This window comes from Coregonus lavaretus (assembly GCF_964263955.1).
Source record: "Coregonus lavaretus genome assembly, chromosome: 13".
NCBI lineage: Eukaryota > Metazoa > Chordata > Actinopteri > Salmoniformes > Salmonidae > Coregonus > Coregonus lavaretus.
The window spans coordinates 216,577-230,440 of NC_140000.1; the positions used below are offsets into that span (position 1 = coordinate 216,577).

General features: G+C 47.5%; 1 protein-coding gene across 5 annotated transcripts in view; it reads left to right on the top strand.

The window, feature by feature from the left end:
* LOC311140397 (protein MTSS 1-like) overlaps positions 1–13,864 on the top strand; it is an 88,895-nt gene that overhangs the window by 71,918 nt on the left and 3,113 nt on the right. For 3 of the 5 annotated variants that reach the window (XR_014614142.1, XM_084175435.1, XM_084175436.1), the window contains 7 exons: positions 2,979–3,136; positions 3,879–3,986; positions 5,205–5,302; positions 6,793–7,018; positions 10,265–10,552; positions 10,911–11,078; positions 11,336–11,501. Coding sequence is in view for 4 of the 5 variants with exons in the window: in XM_084175435.1 (XP_084031561.1) it covers positions 2,979–3,136; positions 3,879–3,986; positions 5,205–5,302; positions 6,793–7,018; positions 10,265–10,552; positions 10,911–11,078; positions 11,336–11,501 (1,212 nt within the window). In the remaining variant the exon portion in view is untranslated. Of the gene's footprint in view, positions 1–2,978; positions 3,137–3,878; positions 3,987–5,204; positions 5,303–6,792; positions 7,019–8,608; positions 8,720–10,264; positions 10,553–10,910; positions 11,079–11,335; positions 11,502–13,864 lie in introns of all 5 variants that reach the window. The other 2 variants (XM_084175433.1, XM_084175434.1) reach the window with 1 other exon arrangement.

The following is a 13,864-nucleotide window of genomic DNA, read 5'->3' on the forward strand; positions in this document are numbered from 1 at the left end:
TCAGACACACACACACACACACACACACACTCAGACACACACACACACACTCAGACACACACACACTCCGACACACACACACACTCCGACACACACACACACACACATACACACACACACACACACACACACTCTGACACACACACACACTCCGACACACACACTCCGACACACACACACACACTCCGACACACACACACACACACTCCGACACACATTCACACACTCCGACACACACACACACACACACACACACACTCCGACACACACACACACACACACTCCGACATCCGACTGCCTCGGACACACACACACTCCGACACAACACACACACACTCCGACATCCGACTGCCTCGGACACACACACACACACACACACACTCCGACATCCGACTGCCTCTGGGACACACACACACACTCCGACATCCGACTGCCTGTGTAAAAACCAAAACAGTGCATTCCATGGTCAGAGGGTAACACCAACCAGGGATGGACTTTTTTTGACGAGAGCAGAGGTCCGTGCCACCTTTCTGAGGCCAGGCAGCTCTCATAGAAATCACAGAGTAATTATATATCTGTGTACTTGAAAAGCTTTTCTTGGATCCTAGTTTACTGTAAAAGTATAGAGGAATTCTGACTGTATGTGTCAATTTGAGTTTCCGCTCCATCTCTTCTGTTTGTTTCCCAGAATCCTAGGAAAGTAGAAATAGTGCTATAAACACAAACATTTCTCCCATATTTCTCTGAGCGCTGGAATGGCAGCCAAACCAAAAAGGGAAATGTTTGGGTTCCTATATGGAAATATCATCCATCCATTTTGTTAAACGACTACTGAACAATGTGAGTTTCCCAAAATGTCATGTTACGTTCTCACTGCTCATTGAAGCACAATGGTACAGCCCTACATTTGACTTACAGTAGCAGTAGCCTATTCTTTAACTGTCATCCACAAAGCCACTGTTGAGAAACATTTTACTTTACATTTTCCAGCTTGGTTGTGACCTTGATGGGGTCTGGGAGAGGCTGGTGACAAAAGGTTAGATACCCCTGAGGGGTGTGACTGGCTGCTTAGGCCTTAGGGGGGGGGGCACTCAGGGAGGATAGTCTGCCAGTCTTCAAGGACAGGATAAACAACAAAAGCCCAGTAGTGATAGTGTCCCCCCCTTTGTCCCCAAAGAGGTCATACACCATACCTACATTGCACATGGAATAGTCACAAAAGCGCAGACTCCAAGCTGAATCAAGTGCCCTCAAATACTTTCAAGTATTTCACATACAGTGAGGGAAAAAGTATTTGATCCCCTGCTGATTTTGTACATTTGCCCACTGACAAAGAAATTATCAGTCTATAATTTTAATGGTAGGTTTATTTGAACAGTGAGAGACAGAATAACAACAAAAAAATCCAGAAAAACACATGTCAAAAATGTTATAAATTGATTTGCATTTTAATGAGGGAAATAAGTATTTGACCCCCTCTCAATCGGAAAGATTTCTGGCTCCCAGGTGTCTTTTATAAGGTAACGAGCTGAGATTAGGAGCACACTCTTAAAGGGAGTGCTCCTAATCTCAGTTTGTTACCTGTTTAAAAGACACCTGTCCACAGAAGCAATAAATCAATTAGATTCCAAACTCTCCACCATGGCCAATACCAAAGAGCTCTCCAAGGATGTCAGAGTCAAGATTGTAGACCTACACAAGGCTGGAATGGGCTACAAAACTATCGCCAAGCAGCTTGGTGAGAAGGTGACAACAGTTGGTGCGATTATTCGCAAATGGAAGAAACACAAAAGAACTGTCAATCTCCCTCAGCCTGGGGCTCCATGCAAGATCTCACCTCAGTGAGTTGCAATGATCATGAGAACGGTGAGTAATCAGCCCAGAACTACTCGGGAGGATCTTGTCAATGATCTCAAGGCAGCTGGGACCATAGTCACCAAGAAAACAATAGGTAACACACTACGCCGTGAAGGACTGAAATCCTGCAGCGCCCGCAAGGTCCCCCTGCTCAAGAAAGCACATATACAGGCCCGTCTGATGTTTGCCAATGAACATCTGAATGATTCAGAGGAGAACTGGGTGAAAGTGTTGTGGTCAGATGAGACCAAAATGGAGCTCTTTGGCATCAACTCAACTCGCCGTGTTTGGAGGAGGAGGAATGCTGCCTATGACCCCAAGAACACCATCCCCACCGTCAAACATGGAGGTGGAAACATTATGCTTTGGGGGTGTTTTTCTGCTAAGGGGACAGGACAACTTCACCGCATCAAAGGGACGATGGACGGGGCCATGTACCGTCAAATCATGGGTGAGAACCTCTTTCCCTCAACCAGGGCATTGAAAATGGGTCGTGGATGGGTATTCCAGCATGACAATGACCCAAAACACACGGCCAAGTCAACAAAGGAGTGGCTCAAGAAGAAGCACATTAAGGTCCTGGAGTGGCCTAGCCAGTCTCCAGACCTTAATCCCATAGAAAATCTGTGGAGGAAGCTGAAGGTTTGAGTTGCCAAACGTCAGCCTTGAAACCTTAATGACTTGGAGAAGATCTGCAAAGAGGAGTGGGACAAAATCCCTCCAGAGATGTGTGCAAACTTGGTGGCCAACTACAAGAAACGTCTGACCTCTGTGATTGCCAACAAGGGTTTTGTCACCAAGTACTAAGTCATGTTTTGCAGAGGGGTCAAATACTTATTTCCCTCATTAAAATGCAAATCAATTTATAACATTTTTGACATGCGTTTTTCTGGATTTTTTTGTTGTTATTCTGTCTCTCACTTTTCAAATAAACCTACCATTAAAATTATAGACTGGTCATTTCTTTGTCAGTGGGCAAACATACAAAATCAGCAGGGGATCAAATACTTTTTTCCCTCACTGTATATGTCCCAGCAGGTGTGTTTTGAAGGGCCCCCCAGTATGATGTCAGTGATGTATAATGATAGTGACAGTAGATTGACAGTCATGCTGTGTTCCAGGTCGAGGAGACATCCAGCCCCAGCTGGACAGTGCCATGCAGGATGTCAGTGATAAATACCTGCTGCTAGAAGAGACAGAGAAACAGGCCGTCAGGAAGGCCCTCATCGAGGAGAGGAGCAGGTTATGCACCTTCGTCTCCATGCTACGACCTGTCGTGGTGAGTCAAACATAACACACACTAACACACAACACAGAGGTCAGGAGGTCAGGAGGTCAGGCTTCATGTCTAAGCTAAGGCCGTGGGGGGGGTGAGTCTGTCGGTACTACACACACATACACCTTTGTGTCCATCCTACGGCCCATGATGGAGAGCACACACACACACACACACACACTGCACACACACACACAAACACACAAACACACACACACACTGCATACACACTGCACACACAAACACACAAACACACACACACACACAAACACACAAACACACAAACATACTGCACACACACACATACTGCACACACAAACACACTGCATACACACACACACACACTGCACACACACACACACACTGCACACACACACACACACACACACACCAAAACAGAGCCATACGGCCTCACCATGGGATACCTCACTCACTCACCAAATGTTCCTCTGTAACACCCAGAGGAAATGTTCCTCATTAACACCCATTGGAAATGTTCCTCATTAACACCCATTGGAAATGTTCCTCATTAACACCCAGAGGAAATGTTCCTCGTTAACACCCAGAGGAAATGTTCCTCACTAACACCCAGAGGAAATGTTCCATAGGAAGCACATTGCTGACGTTGCAGTTTAAGATGCTGTTGTGTTGTGTGATCAGTATGAGTAGGACTGAGGACATCTCCATGCTCAATGACATCACCTGGATAAATAAAGGATCAATAAACACATTGTGATCATTCCAGGATGAGGAGATATCCATGCTAGGAGAGGTCACCCACCTCCAGACCATATCTGATGACCTCAAGATGCTGACCATGGACCCTCACAAGCTGCCCCCCGCCAGCGAACAGGTAAATACAGTAATTCCCTAACCCTACCAAAGGTGTATTGACTCAGGGGTGTGAACACTTATATACATTTGATATTTCTGTATTTCTTTTTCAATAAATTAGCAAATTTTTTCTAAAAACATGTTTTCACTTTGTCATTATGGGGTATTGTGTGTAGATGGGTGAGAAAAAAATATATGTAATTCATTTTGAATTCAGGCTGCAACACAACAAAATGTGGAATACATTTAGCAGACGCTCTTATCCAGAGCGACTTACAGTTAGTGCATACATTACTTTTTTCATACCCCCCGTGGGAATCGAACCCACAACCCTGGCGTTGCAAACGCCATGCTCTACAAACTGAGCTACATCCCCTGCCAGCCATTCCCTCCCCTACCCTGGACAACGTTGGGCCAATTGTGCGCCGCCCCATGGGTCTCCCGGTCGCGGCCGGCTACGACAGAGCCTGGATTCGAACCAGGATCTCTAGTGGCACAGCTAGCACTGCGATGCAGTGCCTTAGACCACTGCGCCACTCGGTAAATCGAGAGGTATGAATACTGTCTGAAGGCACTGTAAATCCTCCTGAGGAATCTTGAGTCAGAGTCACACTCCTCCTTTTGCCTTTAGAAAAGACTGACTGACAGTCAGGGAGAGACATGTAGAAACACGTACAGGGCCCTAAGGGCATCCCAGCCTCCCCTCCCCTCTCTTATTCACATCCTCCTCAACTACCAGGGCCCTAAGAGCAGCCTCCCAGCCTCCCCTCCCCTCTCTTGCCCAACTACATGCGTTGCTGCTCTGTGTCACATCATCCTCCTCTACTGCCTGGGAACTAAATGTGTTTATGTCCGTGTCAACCCTCCAGGGGTTTGAAAGGGTTTATGTCTGTCTACCTCAAGCTCAGTCCAACCTGATATAAGCTAACCTGTTAAGGTTGTTTGTGCACCCTATTCCCTATATAGTGCACTACTTTTGAGCCGTCTGAGCCGGAAGTAGTGCACTACAGTATGTAGTCAATAGGGTGCCACGTGTATCCTCCTCAGACTCTGACCTGCTCCTATTGTTGATTACCGGTCAGGTTATTCTGGATCTGATAAAGGTTTGGAAATGGCACCCTATTCCCAATGTACTCCACTACTTCTGGCCACAGCCCTGAAATAGGGTTCCATTTCAGATCTGGCCCGTGTGTGTCTTCCTCAGACTCTGATCTGTCATTGTGTTCTGTCCTGTCAGGTGATTCTGGATTTGAAGGGCTCTGACTATAACTGGTCCTATCAGACTCCTCCCTCCTCCCCCAGCACCACTATGTCCAGGAAGTCCAGTATGTGCAGGTAGGTGTCTAGGACCAGAACCACAGCTTGTCACCTTTATCTACTCCGGGGCCTGTTCAGAACCTTCAGATAGAAATGTGTCATCTCTGGTAGTTCCATTGCTGTTGTAAACCCAGTATGTAGTGGTAAGTGTCTAGCACCAGAACCAGATCACATCCTGAATAGCGGCAGGTAGCTTAGTGGTTAAGAGCGCTGTGCCAGTAATCGAAAGGTCGCTGGTTCTGAGCCAACTAGGTGAAAAATCTGTCGATGTGCCCTTGAGCAAGGCACTTAACCCTAATTGCTCCTGTAAGTCGCTCTGTATAAGAGCGTCTGCTATATGACGTAAATGAATGTTTCAACTGAACTAAAAACAGCCCTGGATCCATATTCACAAAGAGTCTCAGAGTAGGAGTGCTGATCTAGGATCAGTTTTGCCTAAATTTTGCAGATTGAATAAGGTTATATCGACAGTGGCGACCTGATCCTAGTCTTAGACGCCCTGATGAAGACGGCCCCTGCCCCCCAGTGGTGGGTAGAGAAACTGCAGCCTTGGGATGTCATATAACTGCCCAATCTTTTCATGTACTTTTTTGCTGGGGAATTGAAAATAGTGAATTCATTTCACCAGACTTGTAATATATCATTGCTTGTGTTATGAATGTATAGATTTCAATACAAATGTCACTGTAATTTCACACTAATCTTCCAGCTGTTTCAATAGAATATCTCATAATACCCTTTAGTCCAACCTTCTGTCCCTCCATTCATGGTGTTGTTGTTGTCACAACTGGTTTTGGTTTTGCAAAACACTTTGTGCTGTGATGTCTGCCTTGTTTTGATCTTGTGATGCATTGAGTTTGATTAAACATTTTCATTCTAATTGTTAGATCCACAGATCCAAGCTAAAATGTCGCTGTTGATGGTCAATGGACCCTGATGGTCAATGGACCCTGATGGTCAATGGACCCTGATGGTCAAAGGCACATGTCTGCATCGCGACCACAGTGCAACTTCTTGTAGTTGCGCTGAGCAATGATAGATGTTGATATTGATATTGCCGTAATGTTTCTTATGATTTCATGCATGATTGTTTTCATGTGTTTTACCGTTGTAATTTGACTGGTTTGTTCACAGTCACTGCCTGCTGCATTGGTTTGGAGTGTTAACCCATTCACTGTCTGTCTGTCTCCCTCTGTCTCTCCCCCTCCTACCGGTTCCCCTGTCTGTCTGTCTGTCTGTCTGTCTGTCTGTCTGTCTGTCTGTCTGTCTGTCTGTCTGTCTGTCTGTCTGTCTGTCTGTCTGTCTGTCTGTCTGTCTGTCTGTCTCTCCTGCCTGTGCCCCTGCCTGCCTGTCTGTCTGTCTGTCTGTCTCTCCACCTGTCTGTCTGTCTGTCTCCCTCTCCTGCCTGTGCGTCTGTCTGTCTGTCTGTCTGTCTGTCTGTCTCCACCTGTCTGTCTGTCTGTCTGTCTCTCCACCTGTCTGTCTCTCCACCTGTCTCACCCTAACAGCAGTCTGAACAGCATAAACAGTAGTGACTCTCGCTCCAGCGGCACATCCCACTCTCACTCCCCCTCCTCCTCCTCCTCCCACTACGGCTGCCGTAGCTCCACCCTGCCCCAGCAGGCCCCGGCCCGACTGTCCTCCATCTCCTCCCACGACTCAGGATTCATCTCCCAGCCAGACGCCTACACCTCCAAGTCACCATCACCCATGCCGCAGGAGACACTACCACGGGTAAGACTACAGAACACTACAGTACAGTACACTACACTACACTACACCACCAAGTGGTAAGACCCTACTACCTGTACATTGAACTCTATACCCTAAGATTAACCCTCCATACCTTCTGAAACTGTCCACCAGCTAAGTGAATCGACAGTTTGGTTTAAGGCAGTGTCCTGTCCCAGGCTAACTGTATAAGTCAACAATAAATATATTATGATCGATGAGTCCTCATGAGACCTTTGACCTCCTTATACATCGTATATAAGAGACACTAGCCATCCCAGGTTGCTAGGATACCCTGCTCCTGAGGAGAGGGGCTTGGGGAGGTCAGTAACTGGGCTGGCTGTTCTACAGACCAGTCCTGGCAGTACCTCAGCTGAACTACCGAGTCCTGGGCAGACCGATGATTCATCAGTCTGCTCAGCTGAACACACATAGAACACACATCCACTTCTATTTACTCAGTCAGTTACAGATACAGTTTCCATCTAAGCCTCTCCGACTTCCTCTCTGAGTTCCTCTTTAGTAACAGTACAAAACCCTCTCTTACTACTAGAAAACTCATCTGTCTGGGTGTGGATACGCTTTCTAGATGATTGGGGATATTATACAGCTATTGTAGTAGTCATAAAACCTCCTGATATTATGGTCAGGGGAGAGCTTGGTTCAGAAGACTACAGGGTCAGCCAAGGTTGACCACATGAGCAGGCCTTGGTGTTCACCCTTGGAGTCTATTGGTCATAATGGGTCTTAGAGAGCCATAACCCTGATCCCAAACCATCCTGGCTCAGTCCAAGTGGCTATCAGAGGGTCTAATTAGCCCTTAACTCCTCAATTTAGCTCCTGACCCACACCGCTTTGGGACAACCCTGAATATGGCGGAGAGTGGGGCTAGGGTAAAGGGGAAGGATGGACGGATGGGTTTGGGACTCAGCTATAGTTGAGGTTTGTTACAAGGCCAACTGCCAGTCTAGAGTAGAGTTCCCCCTTTCCTCTGTTAGGTCACTGTACTGAATAAGGTCTCAGAGTGACGACCACTAATGCTACCGCACCGCAACTCCTAACACAAACATAGAAACCCACCAGGAGAATACTACTACTGGGCTTTGTTTGGCTAGCTTTAAACGCTTTAAACATATGCTTTGTAACAGACTGCCTATCTGCTTCTCCCTGTGCTCTCTACCAGGAGAGGACGGTTAATGCTAAATGATTCTATCCTCTGGTTCACGTCTCACTTTGTTTGGCAACAGCTCATTTCACCCTGAAACTCAGTGCTAACTTTACTGCTGGTAGCCTTTGAAACATTGTTTTTAAATGTGCTGCAGCTCACTGACTGATTGATGCCTTCTAACGTCTTCCCTGCTGTTCTCTCTTTATGTGCTGACTATGCTACACGGCTTCCTCTCCTTTATGTGTTGTGACTGTGTGTGAATGTGTGTATGTTCATATCCGGTAATCTTTTAACCCTACTCTGAACTCAAACCCCTCTCTCTTTTACACCAAAACTATTTTCTCCCGTCTTGTGCACTTCGTTCGGCCTCTGTCGTGCCTGTGTGTGTGTCTGCCTCCTTCCCCCTGCGGCTGCTGTTCCTCCAGCCTTGCTCCAGCTCTGGCTCGTCTGAGGCCTCTGAGACCTGCCAGTCAGTCAGTGAGTGCAGCTCTCCCACCTCCATGGGCTCTGGAGGGCCTCTGGCTGCAGCTGACAAGGTGAAATACTCCCTCCATCCCTCCCTTGAGAGGAAGCACCCCTTCCCATGATAGACACCCTACCCCTCTCCTCTCATGATAGACACCCTACCCCTCCCCTCTCATGATAGACACCCTACCCCTCTCCTCTCATGATAGACACCCTACCCCTCCCCTCTCATGATAGACACCCTACCCCTCCCCTCTCATGATAGACACCCTACCCCTCCCCTTCCACAATAGACACCCTACCCCTCCCCTCCCATGATAGACACCCTACCCTTCCCCTCTCATGATAGACACCCTACCCCTCCCTTCCATGATAGACACCCTACCCCTCCTCTCTTATGATAGACACCCTACCCCTCCCCTCTCATGATAGACACCCTACCCCCTCCCCTCTCATGATAGACACCCTACCCCTCCCCTCTCATGATAGACACCCTACCCCTCCCCTCTCATAATAGACACCCTACCCCCTCCCCTCTCATGATAGACACCCTACCCCTCCCCTCTCATGATATACACCCTACCCCTCCCCTCTCATGATAGACACCCTACCCCTCCCCTTCCATGATAGACACCCTACCCCTCCCCTCTCATGATAGACACCCTACCCCTCCCCTCTCATGATAGACACCCTACCCCTCCCCTTCCATGATAGACACCCTACCCCTCCCCTCTCATGATAGACACCCTACCCCTCCCCTCTCATGATAGACACCCTACCCCTCCCCTCTCATGATAGACACCCTACCCCTCCCCTCTCATGATAGACACCCTACCCCTCGCCCCATTGCTGTAGCCCTCAAGTCTAGTGTCCTTACAGGAACTATAGTGTCAACCCTCTCCATACCCCTCTACCCACCCAGGTGTTCCACCCTCTCCATACCCCTCTACCCACCCAGGTGTTCCACCCTCTCCATACCCCTCTACCCACCCATGTGTTCCACCCTCTCCATACCCCTCTACCCACCCAGGTGTTCCACCCACAGCTTCCTTTCACCTATCTCTGATCCCTGCTGTTACATATCTAGTCACATGGGTCATCATGGTCATCCACATACATTTCAGAATTCAGAACAAGAGTCTGGTTTGTCAATCAGGATTCATTTTCTTAGTTTATTCTTTGTTTATTTGTGCTCTGGAAATGTTGAGTTATATCTATTTCATTCATCAACTTTTATGTTGTGTTTCTGATTGTGTTGTTTTATTATATTGACCCTATTGTGTTGTTTTATTATCCTGACCCTATTGTGTTGTTTTATTATCCTGACCCTATTGTGTTGTTTTATTATCCTGACCCTATTGTGTTGTTTTATTATCCTGACCCTATTGTGTTGTTTTATTATCCTGACCCTATTGTGTTGTTTTATTATCCTGACCCTATTGTGTTGTTTTATTATCCTGACCCTATTGTGTTGTTTTATTATCTTGACCCTATTGTGTTGTTTTATTATCCTGACCCTATTGTGTTGGTTTTTATCATTTGACCAATTTCTACAATTTTGTGTTTCTACGTTTGTTTGTGTGTTTGTGTCATTCCGTTCCCCTGCTCATGCTCAGTTGTTTAACGGGTATGACCACTACGGGGATCATCATCATTCAGACTCTCCCTACCTGATGGGAGGGGGTTCAGGCCTGGGTGGGTCCTACCTGATAGGAGGTGGTTCAGGCCTGGGGGGGTCCTACCCCCTCTTCCCTCCCTCCTCCCACTCCTCCTCCATCACCTCCTCCTCCTCCTGTCCGTCCCAGTCGTGGTCCAGGCCGGGCTCGGCCCTTCTACCTAAATACCCTCATTACTGCACTCTGGGGCCTAACATGGTCCCCTCCTCTAAAGTGCCCAGCTGGAAGGTTGGTTGTTGGTTCACTCCTCATCATGTCCTGACTCCTTGTGTTCCTAAAACACAACATCAACATCTATTCATACTCATTATGTAGGACCCACTCAATTATTATTGAATTATTATTATGTTACATCAGATTGCAAAATGACTGTTGGATGACTGCGATATACAACATAGTCCTCTACATGTTTCATGGTAGATTTCAGATGTATTCCTGGAGAAGATGTATTTGAAGATCATGATAATAGTTCAGAATCCCCAGCTGCCAGGGTCTTCAGAGGCCCATGATTAAAGAACATAGCTAGGGATACCAAGCTCTGTGTAGAGGAGGTGAACTCCGCTATGTTTCTGTGTGTATCCTGTAGGACTGGGCTAAGCCAGGACCCTATGACCAGCCCATGGTGAACACCCTTAGAAGGAGGAAGGACAAGGAGCCTGCACCAGCAGACATCAGTTCTGTCCCACTACCACTACCAGCTGGAGTCATCCCAGCACCAGAGAACAGGAGTCTACCACTACTGCCACCCTACAAGGTCAGTTGGACACATGCTTTCATCTATCTTTTAGACAAATTTCTTCCACAAACAAAAATACTTTCGTCACACCATTTTTCTTGAAATGTGTGTGTGTGTGTGTGTGTCTGTGTGTGTGTGTGTGTGTGTGTGTGTGTGTGTGTCCGTCCATTGTGTGATTCAATGTCTGTGTTATATTGATTGTTTTGTCTTTATGCTGAAAAAAGAAGGATTACGTTTTCTAACCCAATCTAATGTGTGTGTGTGTGTGTGTTTAGGCGTGTGAGATGGAGGCCCATGAGGAGTTGGCCCTGGCCCTGTCCAGAGGTCTACAGCTGGACTCACAGACACAGCGTTCCAGTAGAGACTCTCTACAGTGTTCTAGTGGCTATAGCACCCAGAGTACCACGCCGTGCTGTTCAGAGGACACCATACCTTCACAAGGTAACACCCACACACACTGAGAAAATATGCAAAAGGATGCATGCCCTGTAGCGCCATATCATTCTGTGTAAATATGTCAAGCATTCTAATTGATACTGTCTCTATACCAGGTATGTGTCTGGTAAGAATATGATATACAGTGCATTCTGAAAGTATTCAGACCCCTGGATTAAATTGTTGTTTCTTTCATCAATCTACACACAATACCCCAGAGATTTTTGCAAATGTATAAAAAATTATAAACTGAAATATCACATTTACATAAGTATTCACACCCTTTACTCAGTACTTTGTTGAAGCATCTTTAGCAGCGATTACAGCCTCGAGTATTCTTGGGTATGACGCTACAATCTTGGCACACCTGTATTTGGGGAGTTTCTCCCATTATTCTCTGTAGATCCTCTCAAGCTCTGTCAGGTTGGATGGGGAGCGTTGCTGCACAGCTATTTTCAGGTCTCTCCAGAGATGTTCGATCGGGTTCAAGTCCGGGCTCTGGCTGGGCCACTCAAGGACATTCAGAGACTTGTCCCAAAGCCACTCCTGCGTTGTCTTGGCTGTGTGCTTAGGGTTGTTGTCCTGTCGGAAGGTGAACCTTCGCCTCAGTCTGAGGTCCTGAGTGCTCTGGAGCAGGTTTTCATCAAGGATCTCTGGTCTGAGAGTCCTTTAGGTGCCATTTGGCAAACTCCAATTAGGCTGTCACGTGCCTTTTACTGAGGAGTGGCTTCCGTCTGGCCACTCTACCATAAAGGCCTGATTGGTGGAGTGCTGCAGAGATGGTTGTCCTTCTGGAAGGTTCTCCCATCTCCACAGAGGAACTCTGACATGCACTGTCAACTGTGGGACCTTATATAGGCAGGTGTGTGCCTTTCCAAATCATGTCCAATAAATTGAATTTACCACAGGTGGACTCCAATCAAGTTGTAGAAACATTTCAAGGATGATCAATGGGAACAGGATGCACCTGAGCTCAATTTCGAGTCTCATAGCAAAGGGTCTGAATACTTATGTAAATAAGGTATTTCTGTTTAAAATGTTTAAGACATTTCTAAAAAGTTATAGAAACCTGTTTTCACTTTGTCATTATGGGGTATTGTGTGTAGATTAATGAGGGGGAAAAGGAATGTAATCAATTTTAGAATAAGGCTGTAATGTAACTGTCACGATCGTTGAGAGACGGGTCAGACCAAGGTGCAGCGTGATATGCGTACATGTTTATTCACCCAAATAAGCATACAAACAAAACAAGAAACAACGTAACGTGAAGTCCTCAGGCTATACACATACAAGCCTATCCGGAACAAGATCCCACAACTAAGGTAGACAAACAGGCTACTTAAGTATGAGCCCCAATCAGAGACAACGAGCGATAGCTGTCTCTGATTGGGAATAACACCCGGCCAAACATAGACACACAACCTAGAACTGCAACATAGAAAATCTAACATAGATCCTCACGCCCTGACCAAACCAACTAAAGACAACCGGCCTCTCAAGGCCAGGGCGTGACAGTACCCCCCCCCCCCAAAGGTGCGTACTCCGGCCGCACCAACCTGACTCATTAGGGGATGGTCCGGGTGGGCATTCAGCATCGGAGGCGGATCTGGCTGCGGGCGTGACGACCTCTCCCTCTCTGCCTCCCCGTTGTGCCCCTGGTCTGGTCTGGACCTCGGCGTGATGCTTCCCCTCTCCTTCCTCCCACGATGCACCAACCCCGTGGTGCGTGTTCCCAGTCCGGCACGGCCCGTGCCCGTTCCACCGGTGCCTGGTCCAGCACCGGTCAGCGGTTCCACTCCGGAACCAGAGCAGTCCGCTCCACCGGTGTTCAGTCCAGCTCCGGTCAGCAGTTCTACTCCGGAGCCAGTGCAGTCCGCTCCACCGGTGCCCAGACCAGCTCCGGTCAGCGGTTCCACTCCGGAGCCAGAGCAGTCCACTCCACCGGTGCCCAGTCCAGCTCCGGTCAGCGGCTCCACTCCGGATGGGAGTAGCTGCTGTCTTGGCAGGAACTAATGGGGATCCCTAATAAACCCCAGGAAGAGTAGCTGCTGTCTTGGCAGGAACTAATGGGGATCCATAATAAACCCCAGGAAGAGTAGCTGCTGTCTTGGCAGGAACTAATGGGGATCCATAATAAACCCCAGGAAGAGTAGCTGCTGCCTTGGCAGGAACTAATGGGGATCCATAATAAACCCCAGGAAGAGTAGCTGCTGTCTTGGCAGGAACTAATGGAGATCATTTACAGCGACAAACTCGAACTACCCCCTTTTTACCCTCCTTTGCCAAGTAATGTTATCTGCATTAGCTATACATAGGCTGCTACAGTCTATGGTTTCTACTCTCCTACAACCTTGCCAAAAGAGAACTAC